Source organism: Podarcis melisellensis, assembly GCF_964234715.1.
Source record: "Podarcis melisellensis genome assembly, chromosome: 3".
Classification (NCBI taxonomy): Eukaryota; Metazoa; Chordata; class Lepidosauria; order Squamata; family Lacertidae; genus Podarcis; species Podarcis melisellensis.
This window is the reverse complement of record NC_138530.1, coordinates 54981805-54999882: the sequence shown is the minus strand read 5'-3', so window position 1 is coordinate 54999882 and position 18078 is coordinate 54981805. Positions and strand designations below refer to the sequence as shown.

Here is an 18078-nt window from a genome sequence, read left to right as displayed (position 1 = left end):
CTGGGAGTTTTAGCAGAACACCCCCCAAAAACTTTAAAAACCTTTAAGAACAACAGATTCTAAGACATACAATTTTAGTTATTTCTGCTGCTATACCCTTGAACACCACGTTCCTTTTGTTTTAAAACCTGTCTCGAGCACACATGAAGCATTTTAGTTTGCATGTTCTTTACTGCTTACTCATCTAACAAAAAGCTTGCAAATTTAACTAGATTTCTCTTAATAGTAGGGAACATGCTGCAGGGTCAATTATGTGTACTGAAAGATAGAGGTGTTAAAAAACGTTTATCACAAATATCCTAACTAAGCCTGTTGTCTGCCTTGTTAACTATCAGCAAGCAGCAGTTTGGCACCTAAATATTTACTCTGTTCTGTCCAGGAGACAGCACTCTCCTGCAGCTGTTGCTTTAAATGTCTCCAATGCCATTATGACCACTTCACATCCAGTGATACTCCTGACATCCCACTCATAGAGAAAGGAAAAGGTACTAAGCTAATGTGTGACTCATAGAACTGAAACAAATGTCTCATTTCCTCTGTTCCCTTATCAAGGGAAATGGAGGACAGGACAATCCCCTTGGGCTACCTGGGATGAGAACTGAAAGCCTCATTAGGAAAGACTCCCTCACCTTTCACCATCTGATCTGACGCATTCCGGGGGCAAAAACTACAGCAGCAGCACCTTCATAAAGCTATTGGGAAAGTGAGGCAAGATGCCTGGGAAGACAGGGAACCTCCAGTGGGCAACTCCCTTTCCCCTTGGAACGGAAACACCTATTTGGCAAAGAATCCAACAGACGATCTCTCCGAGTACGCAATCATAGACGTCCAAAAATGTGCACTGCGCATACCAAGGAATATCTGTCAGGATTACGAAAATCCGTTTGCAAAAGCTCTCAAAGAAACAAACAATACAGCCCTCTAGGCTTGCATCATGAGTGTTTGCAAGATGACTGGAAAGCTCTGTTTGGGTCAGATCATTCCCACCGAAAGCAGGAAATCACAAGCCGTTAAAAACAACTGGGAAATCCTGTCACCTGACTGGAATCGGACACGTCTCGCTCCTCTTGAATAACTCGAGAGCTTTAATATCTACCATCTCAGGCTCTCCTTTATCTCCACTATTGGATGGACAGTGAATGAGAAGCAGCAGCAACTACAATGTCTAGTCTCCACGTCTGAAAGGAATCAATCTACTAATTGTAAATCACTTGCTCCTCTGTGGAGATATGCAGTCCCCAAGAAAGGAAGCTAGGATTTTTCAAGCAAGCTCTAAGAGAGATAAAGGAGATCCAAAGGTTTGACTGCTAACCTGCTGTGTTTTCTTTAAGGAAGGAGGGAATCAGTAACAGTCTGCATGCTTATAAAATTCTGAGATATATGTGCCACACAATCCAGGAACTTTTATTCAAACTGTAACTCAAAGTCATCAGATATTCTGACAGATTTAAACACTTGCACATGTATAAGTTTTTAAAGCTTTACAATCAGCATCAAAATCTGTATTTTCATTCTCAACTCTGCCAAGCGCTGTCTTTCAGTTCAGCAGAAATGTTATCATTCAACCAGCCTTTCCCTTTTGACCATTCAGAGGTTTTGCAATTAAAAAGATCTGTTTCTGTTATCTTGAAAAATGTGTTTGTCCCAGGAAGCAAATGGAATCTTACATTCTATTACTAGTCTAAACATCCTGCTGCTGCTTTTATAAAGGACAGAGCACATTATGGAAGTACATATTTGCTCAGCCAGCATTTACGAGACCAAACACTATAAGCGCTTTACTCAACAATAGTTCTGGTAATTCCAGTTATTTCAAACCCCAGCGGCATTTTGAAACGCTCTTCTCTATTTGCATACTGCAAAGTGAACTAAGGGGTTGATATTAGACAGGCAGACACCATCAGACAAGCACACACTTAATTACCCCAGTCAATGATAAGTTAATGATAATGTTGCAAAACCCAAATAAATAAAAATATGACTTCAGAATGTGCTTTTAATCAAGTTGGCTTCTTGGATCTCATCTTCATCTAAGATAGCTTTAATTAATTCTGTTTGGAGGAAAACATTAAAAAATACTCACGTTTTCTGTTGTTCCAGTAACAACATGCAATCCATCGTAAGTAGATTTTATATACATTCCCTAAGATGGATAGTTAAAAAGATAAATTTAGCACAACAGTAATTATAGTGCATCCACAATTATATTGAGGCTCTATAGAGACAACAATTTATGAAGAGCAACTTTTCCCATAATCCCACTCTGGCACCAGTCCCAATGAAACACTGTTTAACTGTGTAAACCCGGTCACCAACCTTTTTGGACTCACGGACACACTGAAGAATTTGTCAGTGGCATCCACCACAAACTATTTACTGATATCAACAGAATGCTGCTTTCAGGTCTAATTTCAGTAGGGGGACAGGCCAGGAGGCGGGGTGCTGTGGACACCAAGAAAGTCCTCTGGGGGCACCATACCAGCAACCCCTGGTATAAAAGGAGTGAGAGAGTGTCTCACTGCAGATAAGGGGAAAGTTCATCAATTCAAATCCTCTTTTCTAATGGGAATTGCTTATCTTGAGTCTCATGCAACTCAATAAAATAGCAAAATTGACAAGCAGGATATGATCTAGACAAATTTACTCCTACGGTGACCTGGATAAAGAAAAAGTCTTGGATTGCAAGGCTGAGCCCAGGATTCATTTTGGGTTTCCCCTTCAGTCCTTTAAAGAATTGCATGTGAAGGTATAGCATCACAGAATTGTAGAGTTGGCAGGAACCATGATGACTGATAAGAATGCATCCTTTTGTGTAGTTAAAATAAAATATTTCCCCACGCGCACACACAGCTCCAAGTCATTGCGGAGGCGTACTATCCAATAGGTGTCCATGAGAGCAAAACCAAAATATACACATTTGTTGCCAGGAGCTATTTGTAGCTTCTTCCCATGAGCTACACAAACAAAAATTGGGAAAAACAGTTTGACTCAGAGACCCTGATTGGCTGGGAGACAAACTGACAGACAAAATGAAAACACAATATGTTAATTTTCCAAGGTATACAACAATGTCTCCTGAAAACCTGTTGTCTGGTTACAACGTAAGCAACCCTTCTTGATAAACACACAATACATGCAGAATTCAGCTCTTTTTTGGTGCAAAACATTTTCTGAGGAGGGTATACACCACCTGAACAGCTCTGCTTACCTCGAACTTATTGCCACTGAAAGGCAATAAGTCTTTATTGTCTAGTTTTTACATTATTAAACTAAATAACTTGTTCCTTCTGTCAACATCTTGACATCTGTATTCTTAGTAATGTTACAGCTCAACAGCAACAGTAATGGCTTCCATACAAAGGTATCAATGCTAGTATGGAGCTCTCTGTTGTAAGATCTTCTCCACCCCTCTAGGTACACAGGGATACTGAACAGTAGGATCCTCTATTCTTTGTAGAAAAGATTGGAAGTTCCTGCGCAAGTGGAGCTCTGGAACTCACATCAGTTTCATCACATTAGCCTTCAAGGACTAGGCCACTATAAATGCACTTGAAAAAAATGCTAAGTGGGCAGCAATTCAGGATTTGAGGAAGGAAAACATTCTTACCAGGCCTTCCCCAGGTTTGATGTTCGTTAAATGAACCTCCTCAAGACACGCACCCTGGCTCATCAACGGATCAGTTGTAGTTCGGATTGTCTTATCGCAAATTCCATTTAGAACCTTGGACTAAAACAAAGGAAGAGCACCAGGATTATTTTTGCAATTGTTTTTTGCCTTACAACAAAACACATCCCCTCTGTCCTCCCCACAAGTAAAGAGGTCACTGCATCCAGATTTATAGGCTGCAGCAGCTGCCAGCACTACCTTTCATCAACTACATCTGGTAAGAAAGCTGCTGGTCCTTTGTGACATATTCAAATCCTGCAGCCATAATTCAGGCCTTTGTAACTTGAAGCAAGGCCACTAATGAGCTCCACAAAGGGCTGCTCTTGTTTACAGTTGGGAAGCTTTGGGTACTGAAGAGCACAATGGCCTACTCCCTAAAGGAAGAGGGTCAGAGCATCATATGCACCGACGCCATGTTCAGAGTCCAATTGTATATGACCTTTAAAGCCCGAAATAGCTCAGATTCTTGGAGACTCCCTCCACTCTTAAATCCTAAGACTTTCATCATCACCGATCAAGAACATTGTCTCAGTTTTATCACTTATGCACCAAATCAGAAAAAAGGGAATGCAAATGTGTGTTTTATTTGTGGTTCCCCTCAACAATAACATCCTTTCCCCCTGGAATCTCACAAAAATCCATATTAATTAAGAATTTCTCCCCTCCTCCCCCACCCATAAGCATTTAAAGACTTTTATATTTGGGTACGGTTAATTAGATCCATGCAGGTGGAATTTTTAATATTTTATTTTTAATTCATTTTTTTTATTTTTCACTGTTAGGTAAGCTGCCTTTAATTCAAAATAAGGATGTATGCTTGGGGTTTTTTGTTGGGCGGGGGAAATTAAAATTTATTGTAAAACAGCAATAAAAAGTTAAAGATTCACCAAACAGCTAATACATACAGGATGGTGCCTTGACATTCTGAGGACAATGCAGGCAAAGTGAGAAGGAGCTGTTGTAAAGTTTAGCAGTGCAGCAAACACTTTGCATACTCAAAACCCCTAAGCAATAGCTAGGGCATCTCATTTTTAAATGGATGGCAGCCAGCAAGGTTGTGAAAAAGAAGAGCCCCATGACCTTAGAAAAGGCACTGACAGACAAAAAAAAAAATGGGTGGGATGCATGGCGATAGCAATCTGACTCAGTATACGTAATATTTAACAAAATGACTAACACACATGCTATTTTTTACAGTTAAATAAATAAAAGCAAAAACAAAAAGTGTAGTAACCACTGCAATGCATACACGAAAGGGAATATGGAAAAATTGGGGGCGGTGGACGGTAAAATACTCTTTAATTGTTCTATGTTCGATTGAAATGTGTGTGTGTTTATTTTTAGCTATTGTGAATTCCTAAGCATCTATCAGCAGGCGGAAGGCCTTATCAAAGAACATAGCCCGATTCATGCCAAAAGCAGGAAGAGATGATTAACCACTGCAAAAATATAACAAGCATGTCAATGCATCCCTCTTCCAGTCACAAGACTGCTGCAAAAATATTTGGGAAAACTCCCTTTCAGACCGAGTTCAATTAGAAACCATAAGCAGTGCAGGTCTTCTGTAAGAACAAGGTACATTTGCTGCCACACTGACAGCTTTACTGCTCCTGGGCTTTTGAATGTTTGGGTGTTGGGACTTTTTCATGTGTCAGAATGCTAATGTATGCTTATGCAATAATGTTTGAAGAATCGGCCGGCAACTCCTTAGGCAAGCAAAACAAAATAAGCCCACAGTTTGTTACTTTAGTAATTCAGCAGTAAATTATAAAGAGCGGTGTGTTTCATTTATATACCTAGAAGCGTAGCAGCAGCAATTGGCTTCATTGCACTTGCTCCAAGTGTCACACTACAAATGACTTCAGATCTCTTGCACTTCCAGATTCCCACTCTTCTCTATCATCCAGTAAGGAACTTGCGCCTCTTCCCATGAGACACGGGGCAGAAGTTCCATCTCGGATGATAGAGAACGCAGTGCAAACAGCACAAGGTACGTGAGCTCCGTTAACACACAAAGCTTCTTTTCAAATCAGCATTGTCTCTTAAGAGCAGTTTTGAACAGGAAGGCATTCAAAGAAAGAGTTTAAACAGAAACTTTTGCACTTACGACACTGAGAACTTTATCTTCCATTTCAGACACAGGACAGTCCTTTTTTTAAAAAAGAGAGAAAGCAAATATTCTATTAGCGGAAGACCCTTATGCAGCAGTAAACTGACACTTTTGACACTGCTGACTTGTACAGTAAGTCAAAGATGTGTGGAATACAGTTGACATTTAGATGCCTTTGGCAACGGTCCAGAGAGGCTTGCTCTCCATGCAGAAACACAGTTACTCACATGCAGCAACGATTCCCTCCATGCAAGCAGATTCTGCATGCAACTTCTACAAGAAAAACCCAGTGGAACCCAAGGAATCCATTTTACATTCGCAAGAAAATTCACAGGTGATTCTGGCAATATATCTGAACCTTCCATGATCTGATTCTGCTAGCAAGAATTATAAGCAATATCACATCTGGCACACATGGTCCTCTCTATCACACAGCCTTTACTCACAAAAGGTAAAATGATTTGTTAAAGAAACAAGAGGGTCAAACAGAGGTCATCTAGCTCAGTATTGTCAACACTGGCTGGCAGCAGCTCTCCACAGTTTCAGAGAGGAGGTGGATGTTTTGCCCAGCCCGGGTGGTGCTGTGGGTTAAACCACAGAGCCTAGGACTTGCCAATCAGAAGGTCGGTGGTTCGAATCCCCGCGACGGGGTGAGCTCCCGTTGCTCAGTCCCTGCTCCTGCCAATCTAGCAGTTCGAAAGCACGTCAAAGTGCAAGTAGATAAATAGGTACCGCTCCAGCAGGAAGGTAAATGGCGTTTCCGTGCACTGCTCTGGTTTGCCAGAAGCGGCTTAGTCATGCTGGCCACATGACCCAGAGGCTGTACACCGGCTCCCTCGGCCAATAAAGCGAGATGAGCACCGCAACCCCAGAGTCGGTCACAACTGGACCTAATGGTCAGGGGTCCCTTACCCTTTACCTTTACCTGAAGACAGCAGGGACTGAACCTGGGACCTCTGGCATAAGAAGTGTGTGCTCCGCCCCTGAGCTACAAGCCTTCCCTTTCAACATGCACGTTACAACATGCATTGTGCCTTTCATGAACAGAAGGCATTTCTGCTCACACAAGGGGGGCAGGGAGCCCTGATTTATGCTGGTCCCCCCCTTTAAAAGTAGACTCCGACACTGGATCCCACTCTGCTCTAAAAGGTTTTTGACTTTCGGGGGGGGGGGGGTAGGGCAATGTTTGGAAGCTGTGGCCAGGAAAGCTCTATTGCACCAGTGAAACTCCATTTGCACTTCTTGATTCAGAATGTGTGCACACATTTAAAGCCTTTGGTCGTGTGTGTGTATGCTTTTAACACAAAAATAAAAGAACCCTCTCCAAATTTGCCACTGAAGGAATTCAAGCCAAAGTATTATTTACTCAGCAAAAACTACAAGGAGACTTTGAACTAAAAGAAGCTCGTTTATAAGATTATAGTGTTTTCTCTACTTTTGAAAAAGTGCATAAGCAGAAATTTCAAGATGGACAGCCTAGCTTAAATCTAGGGGAGACTTTAAATATTTAGCATTCAATCCAAGATGGGAAAGGGCATGGCCATTGAACAGCCATGTTGCTAAATTCTGGGCAACAATGCTACTACTTTTCAGAGAAGACTGCCTCTCAAAGTGGTTTACATTCATATAAACATATAACAGTAAAATATTTAAAACTTAACATCATCTAATTGTGTTTTAAAATTATAAAACTGGAGGAAGACAAAATAGGCAATTTAAAATGCATCTCAACATCCGCCATGTCCTAAATCAACCCCCAAAGGCCACAGTAAAGAAATGGGCATTTAAAGTATATTTAAAATAGAACCAGAGATGTGCCTCGTCTATTATAAAGTTTTATAACTGAAGGGGCTACTGCAGAAAACACACATAGCTACGCATAATGAGAACTGGTTTATCACAAGACAGCCTTTATACCACATTGGTCAATAAAAAGAAAATTCAAATAAAGGAAGCATTACAAATTATCTAGGGAAGATTAATGCTTGTACATGGCCCAAATTTTCATAAAATGTACCCCACATACCCATGCAATAAAATGCTGCAGAGTAACTGGGTGACTTATAGGTGTGGAGTTTTACAACAAGCTAAATCAATAGCCTTACCAAGTAAATAATTCCTAAAAACAACACTGGGAGGGTTTTAGTCCCCCCCCCAGTGTCGACTGTGGGAGGCCAGAGCAACAAAACTTGGCAACGGTCTCCATACACCTGCTTCCTCTAATGATTTCTAAAAATCCCCAGGACTCCAATTTGTTTCTGTTATCAAGCTACATGTAAAATTGTATTGCGGTTACTTCCACACACCCAACGTTTTGCCCTCCTTTTTGTAAAATGTGGATGGAACAAGGTCAGATGGAGATTGGTTGGTGGGTTATATACACAGTGCATCAACTGACCTTCTGAACAGTGGTAGTAAGATCCAAGCAGAGCTGAATGATTTTGTTCTTAGTCACAGAAAAGTCAGCTATCCCTGTAAACGGCGTCCTGTGGTAAGAAAAGAATGCGTCTTTAAGAAAAAAGAGAGGCCACACAACAGTGGTCATTACCACAAGCTTAGTATATTTAATAACAGGTCTGCTATAAACTCCCGTGCTTGTTGTTTTAAAAGAAACCTTTTTAGTTAACTCTTTTTATGGCTTCTTACAATGACCACACTTATGCCCTAATCCAGATATCGAAAACTCTGCTTGCAATGAGTTCTCACCTCACCCAGTTCCTCTGATCACGGGAAAGTCGAGGTTTGTCCCACTTTCACGTTGTGCTTTGCCAAAAGTAGTGGCATAAGGACAGAAAGGGGAAAGCAAACCAGGAAAGGCCACAACATATAGCAGCCCTGAAACTAAGTAACTGGTCCACAGTATTCAAAAGAAAGATTTGCGATGAAGTTATTACATATTTACATACTACATATACTAAGACAGTCTCTAAGCAGTTCACCAAACAACAAATACAATACAGTGGTACCTCGGGTTACATATGCTTCAGGTTACAGACTCCGCTGACCCAAAAATAGTACCTTGGGTTAAGAACTTTGCTTCAGGATGAGAACAAAATCGTGCTCCGGCGGCGCAGCAGCAGCAGCGGGAGGCCCCATTAGCTAAAGTGGTGCTTCAGGTTAAGAACAGTTTCATGTTAAGAACGGACCTCCAGAATGAATTAAGTACTTAACCCGAGGTACCACTGTAGGCCCATACTGTATTATAAACAATGAAATTGGGAAGGGGGTGGGGACTACAATATAATGTGGATGGAGAAAGAATGCAGAGAGCTGCCAGTCAATAGCTCCAAGCCCTGGTTAAAAACAAAATCCATTCCAGCTTCTCAACAAGATCCTGTCATTTCCACAATCTCTCTCATGATGTCTCTTCCTGTCACACTATCAGGGTTCTTTGGAGGGCTGGCAGGATGTGAGAGACTTTTGTGTTTATCTCGGGCCTCAAACGGGGGAAATATCCGCAACTGTCTCCATAGATCAGCCTTCACCAACCTGCTGCGCTCCAGCTGTTTTTGGACTACAATCTGTATTTGCCCCTGGCAGTACAGTAGTGCTCGATGAGGCGGATGGGAGTTGCAATCCGAAACAGATTGTAGGCACAAACTTGATGAAAGCTACCTTAACTTATCAACAGTATTAGCCTGAAGATGAAAGGAATGCTTTCTGCCTCTCAGCCCTTCACTTCTCTGGGGCGACTCCAAATTCCCTATTATCATATAGTGGAGAAACAGAAAATTCAGGCTGCAATCCTAAACCACTTACCTGCGAGAAAACCCCGCTAAATTCAATGGGATTCTTTTCTGAACAGCTATGTATAGGATTTCACTGTAAGTCATGGAATGATTATATTTCATTGTTGTTTTAAGGGAATTTGGGTCAAGTAGGGCCCAATGCAAAGTGGCAAACTTCCATGTAATCCTTCCTTGCAGTAGCATATGGGAAACAGTACCACTTTGAGGTGCAATATTATTTACTGTACTTTTTTTAAAAAAATAACAGGATTTATATACCATTTAATCGTCAAAAACTCTACACAGTTTATATGAAGATAAATTAAAATTGCTGATAAAATCAGATGTTAAAAACAAGTTAGCCTAAAAATAAAATAAAAATCAGCAGTTTTAAAAATACGCATTATAAAATAAAATTAGATATTAAAATAAGTGTTGTATTTACATATCTGTATAGACTTGCTGAAACAAAGCATTTTTTAACAGGCACCAAAATAGTACAGCGAAGGCACATGCCTAATGTCAATAGACAGGGAGTTCCTAAGTGGAGGTGCTGTCATGCTGAAGGACACTTGGAAAAGTCCTACTTCCACACTTAAGATACTGCAAGATACCGGTAAATGCTATTTGTAAACAAAGACTCCCTGGAAGGCAAGCAAGGAAAAATGTCTATGTCCCAGCTTCCCTCTAAAGTCTCCCTTGGGGGGGGATGTTTTGGGGGGGAGGCTGGAGGAGGGAATACAATTCTTAAAAGATATGGATTACCTTCTTATTGTTTGTGTTTAAAAGCATACAAGATATCCTACCTGTCCAGCCACGTCAGCAAAGCCTTAGCAGCACCAATAAGCTCCACCACTGAGGTAAGGAATTCATTAGGAGGCTTGCGTGAGGTATTTCCATCATAATTTGAACTTTTCCTCCGGCTGCCAATGTAGTTTTGCAGATTGTTGGAAGAAGCTCGTAGCTTAAGCAGCAAGTTCTTCATGTTGTCCGTTTCGAGGCCATAATTCTGTGGAAGAGATTTTAATTTTATTTCTTTATTTAAGCAGCCATCATGTCTTCTCAAAGTATTTTTGAAAGCATGAGGCAAGCCGCCCTACAAAGGTGTTGGTAGTTGTCATGTGTCACGTGTGTTCTTCCAACATCCATCTCTTGGGCACATATGTATATATTCTTCATAACATTAACGAGCAAACAAACAGCAACCTTAAGCACAGTTTGCCGAATTTGGTCCTAGTTTGCATTCCTGAATTTGCAAACCCAGGTTCAGTTGAAAGTAAAGTAAAGTATGGCTTGTTGAGAGTAAGTGGTAATTCACAAAAGTGTAGGGAAGGGGTCGGCAAAGTTTTTGTGGCTTAGGCCAGTTCACCATCCCGCAGGCACCGCGGTGGGCCAGAGTGCGCGCACACACGCATGTGCAAACGCTATTTCCGGCGTTCCTTCTGGTGTGGAGGAGGCTTGTGCAGCATCCCATTGGCTGCAGGAGCTTCCTGCAGCCAATGGGAAGCCAACCAGCATCGCAGAAGGTGGTCCCCACTCTGCTCTGTGCCAGTATAGCGTGACGCATGAGAGCCAACCAAGTGGGCGGCGGGGGTCCATGGGCCTTAGGTTGCCGATCCCTGGTGTAGGGGGCAAAGGGAGAAAGCAACATACAAGCGAGGGGCTTCTGTGTGTAATGCCACCCCACACCCCTATTTCAAAAAACTGCTTTAACCATAATTTGAGGCTGGTTTCTGTTTTCCTATGATGCAGTTCAAGAGCTATGAAAACTTCAAAGCTGGATGCAGCCAAGACCACAGGCAGACATGTACACAGGCAAATGATAAACTTACAATTCCAGTCCCTAAAATTCTATCATCTGTACACAGCCAGCAATTGAGGATAAGTTTTTTTCTACATAATGCAGCTCTCAGGCACTAAGAGGTTTAATAAATAAAGCAAGCATTTAAACACAGTAGTAATGTAAACCAACCACCTTTCAAAATTACTTATAAACAAGCATGACAAGTTGTTCCAATGTGAGTCCTCCATCAGTTTTTTTCCATTCCCTTTTATAGGACACCAAGAGATTTGTTTTTGTTATTATGCTGCTTTACCTCCCACACGCTTTAAATCCGGTTACTGGCCAAGTTCTTCCAGCTATATATACAAGCCAACACAGGCACTCTTTTCTATTAACCCTCAAATGCTGCTAATGGGCAAGGAATCCCCTCTAAACATCACCCCCTCTAAGAAAGGGTAAAAGCGCTCAACAGTGAGCCACTGTTTGGGTCAAGCAAGTTGCAACAATCATATGGCACGAAACAGAGAGTTTTCTGAGCTGCTGAATTCTCAGGGTCTATATTTCAAATAATTAGGCGTCATTATAAAATGAGGGTGTAACTGCATGATTAACTCCTGCAAGCAATTATGCAACGAGGAACAACCCATTATTCCAATTTATGTCTGCATTTGATTGTCATGCTAAACTGTAGCCCCGCATAATGTGACTGAGCCACAGCAAGCCTTGGGCGTTTGTTTTTACTCTTCTCCACATGTGACTGGGAGGAGGAATTTCTGTTTCCGCTTACTTAACCACAGCTTGCCATGTCATTCAAACATGGAACTGTGGTTATGCTTAACTATGGTTAGTTTCAGCAACCTCAATTTGACGTTGGCAAGAAGATTACATGTTTTAAGCCAGGATTGCAGGCAGAGAGGATGAAAATCAATGATTTTTTAAAAATATATATATATTTGAAAATCAGTTTTATTTAAATTGGACTTTTTTATCTAAATCAGATTTTTAAAATACAGTGGTGCCTCGAGTTACAAATGCCTCAGGTTAGAAACACTTCAGGTTTCAAACTCCACTAACCTGGAAGAGTTACCTCGAGTTGAGAACTTTGCCCCAGGATGAGAACAGAAATCGTGTGCCGGTGGCGCAGCGGCAGCAAGAGGCCCCATTAGCAAAAGCACGCCTCTAGTTAAGAACAGTTTAAGGTTAAAAATGGACCTCCAGAAAGAATTAAGTTCATAACTAGAGGTACCACTGTAAAATGCTTTTGGAGGAAAAATGTTTCTAAAGACAGTTTTCTATTTAAGTTACATTATAATCCAAAGGCTATTCATCAGGAAATAAAGATTTGTTTTAAGTTTTTCATGTGTACTAAAACTCAGTCTAAGGTTTTTTTTAAAAAAAAAATCGTTTAACCACATCAGTTAACAAACATGGATACATATGCTAAAATGTTATTGTTTTGTTAAATAAACTGTTTAAATTGTTATTAAGAAAATGATTATTTTTCTCCTTCCAATAAAGTACAGCAGAAAAGTTGTCCAAATATAAACAATAATTTTATAATTACCTGTCTTTGTATTTCTAATAGTATAACCAAATTAGTAATTTTTGATATAACTGTAAAAACTACACTGAAAATTTATTATTCCAAAAATGAAACCTTCATCTAGTTGTAAATATTAAGATTATAGCAGCAAGAATGAGTCTTCTTGTAAAAAAATGATTTAAATCAAGTCTTACTGACTAGTGATTTAAATTGTGATTTAAATCGATTTGATTTACCGTACATCAAATCCACCCTGGTAGCACGCCGGGGGTAGGGAACAGGACTGGAGCTGGTCAGCAGCACAGATTTTTATCTCCCGCAACCTCAACGTGCCATTTTTGGCAAGCGGGCAGTGCCACTCTCCTGTCAATCACCTGATGTCACAATCAAACCGTGTGACAATCAGCTGACTGTTGGGTCTTGTGGAGTGCTCTGCAAAGGGCTTTGCAGGCAGCTGCAACCCTGCTTTCACTTGAACCTTCCTTACCTGCCCCACATGTGTATGGCAGGTGGGTGTGGCTTGACCAAAATGTCCTCACAAGCAAAATATGAAGGCCCACACCTGCATTAATGACAATTTATTAGAACCTGATGATCCAACAAGCCATGTAATAAAAATAAATTAAAAAATGAGCAAAAGATTCTAAACACCTACTGTCTGCCACACTAGAGGAGGGGAAGCCAGAAGTCATATGAAAATATGTTCCAAGAAGGTGGGGTGGGGGTGGGGAGACATCATGACAGACATCAGGGCAGGCCAATGAAAGCTGCCCACAAGTGGCTTCTACTGAAAATCAGGGGCAGGCGAAACAGGTTTGCCCTGAGCTCAGTTATGAGAAGCAGATGGCACATGTGTCTAAAAAGAAATGAAAGATCTTATATAGCATGTTCCCTGCTGAAAATGGGTGGGATCCAATGTGTTTCTCAGCTGATGGAAGGTGTCCATCAGTGGAACAGTGAGTGAGGCAGTATTCAGCAATTCCTCCTTCTCCCTACGGCCCCCATCTCAACATGTGCTCCAGAGGCTTAAAAAACACCCCTTAACAGATTTTGCAGGGCATGAGGGGCTGCCTGCAGGGGAATTATTAATATAATTAATTAAAATTGTTAGTCACTTTTTCTTGCCAGAGCAACTCCAAACAACTTATAAAACAGGGGTCAGCCGTGGGCTGGGTCCACCGTCCCTCAGACCATGTGGTGGGTCGGACTACTTTTTTTTGGAGGGGGGGGAATGAATGAATTCCTATGCCCCACAAATAACCCAGAGTTGCATTTTAAATAAAAGCACACATTCTACTCACGCTGATTCCCGGACTGTCCGCGGGCCGGATTGAGAAGGCGACTGGGCCAGATCCGGCCCCCGGGCCTTAGGTTGCCTACCCGTTATAGGTAAAGGTAAAGGTACCCCTGCCCATACGGGCCAGTCGTGACCGACTCTGGGGTTGTGCGCCCATCTCGCTTAAGAGGCCGGGGGCCAGCGCTGTCCGAAGACACTCCCGGGTCACGTGGCCAGCGTGACGAAGCTGCTCTGGCTAGCCTGCACCAGCGCAGTACACGGAAACGCCGTTTACCTTCCCGCTATAAAGCGGTACCTATTTATCTACTTGCACTTAAGGGTGCTTTCGAACTGCTGTGTGGGCAGGAGCTGGGACCAAACGACGGGAGGTCACCCCGCCGCAGGGATTCGAACCGCCGACCATACAATCGGCAAGTCCTAGGCGCTGAGGTTTTACCCACAGCACCACCCGCGTCCCCTCTACCCGTTATAAAACAAAGCAAAACCACCAAACAAACAACAAAACCAAGGGGGGAGGTTTCTCGGTAGTGGAACACCCTCCCTTCAGATGTCAAGGAGATAAAAGAACTACAAAACTTTTAGAAGACATCTGAAGGCAGCCATGTACTGGTAAGTTTTTAAATGTTTGATAGTTTACTATGTTTTATATATGCTGTAAGCTGCCCAGAGTGGCTGGGGAAACCCAGCCAGATGGGCGGGGGAGAAATAAAATAAAATAATAAAAATTGTTATTATTATCATTATTATCATACTTCCCACCCACTCAAAAAGGCCACCAATACATACTTCAAGGGGAAGAGAAGGAATTGCCAAAAATTGTCCCTTTCACCATTCTGCTGACAGATGCCTTGTATTAGCAGAGCAACACCCATGCATTCCATCCAGTATGCATGTCAGCAGAGTGCGTGAGGGAGGGCTTGCGCATGTCCCAGCAGATAGGATAAGATGGAAGTTGTCATGAGCATGACCGCTCAAGAATTGTGCTTCTAAAAAGTTTGCTGAATTTCAGTTCAGTTGTGAGCGATGGTGACCATAGAGAACACATGCAAGCTATTTGGCCACTTCCTTACTAAAAATTAAAGAAATCCAAGTAACTCAGAAGGAACATGCTAGACAGAAATGCTTGTAATACCACCACAGTCAGGGAGTTATTCCCTTTCATGTTAACGGTTTAGAGAGTGGCACTCAATCTTAGAAAACTATAAATAGGCTATAATAATTTGTTTTCACAGCTCTACCTAGCAGAGAACAGTGTCCTCACTTCACAAATAAGGAAACCTGAGATGGTGCAAAATGGAAAGTTAAATGGGAAGTGAGCCGTGGTTAAACCACCCATGTTGGTTAAGCATAGAATATCAGCATTATAAACTACCCACCACTTTCTCCATCTATCCTATACAAGTTTAGCAATCAAATTTCCAAGGAACTATGGCAAATGAGGTTAAAAACAAATGTTTTCAAAGTATTTTTTTTTAATGCGAAATGTGTGGCCCGTATTACTTCCTTTAGAAAAATATTTACATAGGCAATTATACAAAACATATCAGAAGCCCCTTTTCAGCTCAACACACCCTTTCATCATACACAGAGAAACAGCACACATCCCTGGGAACACACTAAGGTCAAACATTCCTGCCTTGTTAATCATTAATCTGAGGAGCTGCGGATCAAGTTGCCTTTGACAAGGTTTCCTAAAGGCTTATTATAGTTTACACAGACAGAATGCCGAGCACAGTAACCCATGCATCCCACAACACGAGTCGAGACAAGAGTCAGAAAAGCTAATATTGCCCCCCTTATATTTCAGATGTGGCACAGGAATGGTAAATTTATAATAAAATAAAAACTACTTCACACAATCCAATTATTTACTACCTGCAGAGCAGCTTAGAACAGAAGCAGCACCTAGGCATTTTTACTGTATTCATCTTTACAGAAGTTTGTTGCTCACTAATATATTACTATTAGTCCCTGGAACTATAGAGTGAAACTGATTTGGCCTAGGGCTGCCCAGCAAGTTCATGGGTAAATAGGGATTAACCAAGTTCAACTCTAATCTTCCTCTTGTCCTTGCCAGCAGCAATTAAATTTCCTGGAATGACACTTTAAAATTGGATTCGGGGTGGAGGGCCAACCCTGACATCCAGCTCTCCCCTCACACACACCAAGTGACCTCCCTGCCAGCCCTGACGCTACTCATCCCTGGACAATGGCCAAATCTGTCAACTTCAGTTCTCTACGTGTTTCGCTTTTCCAATCTTAAATTTACTTCACCACATTTCTGCAGCAATTTGCTATTCTTCTTAATCCTCAAGAAAGCTTTTCACCCTTTTTGTACGACTTTCTTCTGGTAAACACATTTCTGTATGCAGTTTTGACTAATACACACATTTTTGCAAGCACGTTCCAGTATAATGATTTCTTACATGTTGCTTTTGCTAATATATGCACTGTTATTATGCACATTTCCCCTTAAAATAAGGTTAGTGAAAACAAGCCAACTTCACACCATAGCTTGCGTGTCACAGCTTGTCAAGCACAATGGTTGGAAGACATAACATGCCTTACTACTTTCTAGCAATTCCAAAATTACAACATATTCTCCCCTTCACCCTGATTCCAACATAGGGCAGGATGTCATTTTCGCTGAGCCAAAAGAACTTTCTTAAGCAAGGTCAAAACTTGCATTTATGAAGGAAATTAGGAGGAAATTGAAGAAGATAGAATAAAGCTTTGAGTTCTGGCAGACATCCAGTTCTGTTCGTTTTATCCCGTTTAAAAAAAAAAAAGTAGAACGGGAGAATGCCCTCAGGTGGCTGCCTTATCCATTATTCCAAGCAAGAGGCTGCCCAGTGATCTCACAATTTTACCAGATGCATTCTGCCTGCATGGCACTAGAACCCTAACTTTAGCACAGAGGACTGCACTGACAGTTGCCTAGTTAAAATACAGTGGTACCTTGGGTTACAAACACCTCAGATTACAAACACTTCAGGTTACAGACTCCACTACCCTGGAAGTTGTGCCTCGAGTTAAGAACTTTACCTCAGGATGAGAACAGAAATTGTGTGGTAGCGGGGCAGGAGGCCCCATTAGCTAAAGTGGTACCTCAGGTTAAGAGCGGTTTCAGGTTAAGAACAGACCTCCAGAACGAATTAAGTTCGTAACCAGAGGTACCACTGTATCCTTCCTTAGCACCCTTTTCAAAAGCTTATAATACTTGCAACTGTATAATTGAGGAGGCAGTATTTAGGTCAGTTGCTTCAAACATAACACAGCTGATTTGTTACAGTCACCTAATCTCCCCCTCCCCTCCCCCTAGTTCACCAAGGACAAATTATTTCTGTTTTGCCCCCTTCCCACCCCCCTTTCTGAAACATGAGCTCATTTTATAAAAGGAGTCAAAAAGCTCTGCCCATTTTAAGAAAAAATACACTCAAATACAAGAAGTGTTACATAATGAACGGAATGTAGCCGAGTAAGGGCAAAAAGAGTGACAGAGAATTCTTTCCCACCATTCTTACAGCTGAAACTCTATATACTTCTGGCACCGGTTCACAGCATTTGAACAAACACATAGCCCAAGTGTATCCCTGTCATAAACTGTATCCAACACAATATCGCTAACGCTAGAGGAATTACAGAGGGAGCAGAGAAGGATAAGTAGAGAACCATGGGTTCCCCCTATAGTATACTGTATGTACTGTACCTATAGTCTCCAAAGACAGGGAGCAGCCATAGGCATAACTGCATCCTTATCAAGCCCTTGGGAGCCCTCCTGCTCTTCTCTATATCTATTCCATTGTCAGACAGTGTCTGGCCACCCACAGCCTAGGTCATCTTCAAACAGAGAGTTGAACATTGCCATATTGGCCCCATCAGAACTTGCCATATTGGCCCCATCATTTTTCTGCTGAGCATCAGCAATCACAGCCATTGCTCTACAGCCG

General features: G+C 41.7%; 1 protein-coding gene across 1 annotated transcript in view; it reads right to left on the bottom strand.

Annotated features, from left to right (window-relative positions):
- Positions 1 to 18078, bottom strand: part of CNKSR3 (CNKSR family member 3) — a 61895-nt gene that overhangs the window by 15215 nt on the left and 28602 nt on the right. Inside the window, exons 3-7 of the mRNA XM_081905182.1 lie at positions 10312 to 10514; positions 8176 to 8263; positions 5775 to 5816; positions 3608 to 3727; positions 2084 to 2143 (exon numbers count right to left, since the gene is read on the bottom strand). Of these exons, the coding sequence (XP_081761308.1) occupies positions 2084 to 2143; positions 3608 to 3727; positions 5775 to 5816; positions 8176 to 8263; positions 10312 to 10514 (513 nt within the window). The remainder of the gene's footprint in view (positions 1 to 2083; positions 2144 to 3607; positions 3728 to 5774; positions 5817 to 8175; positions 8264 to 10311; positions 10515 to 18078) is intronic.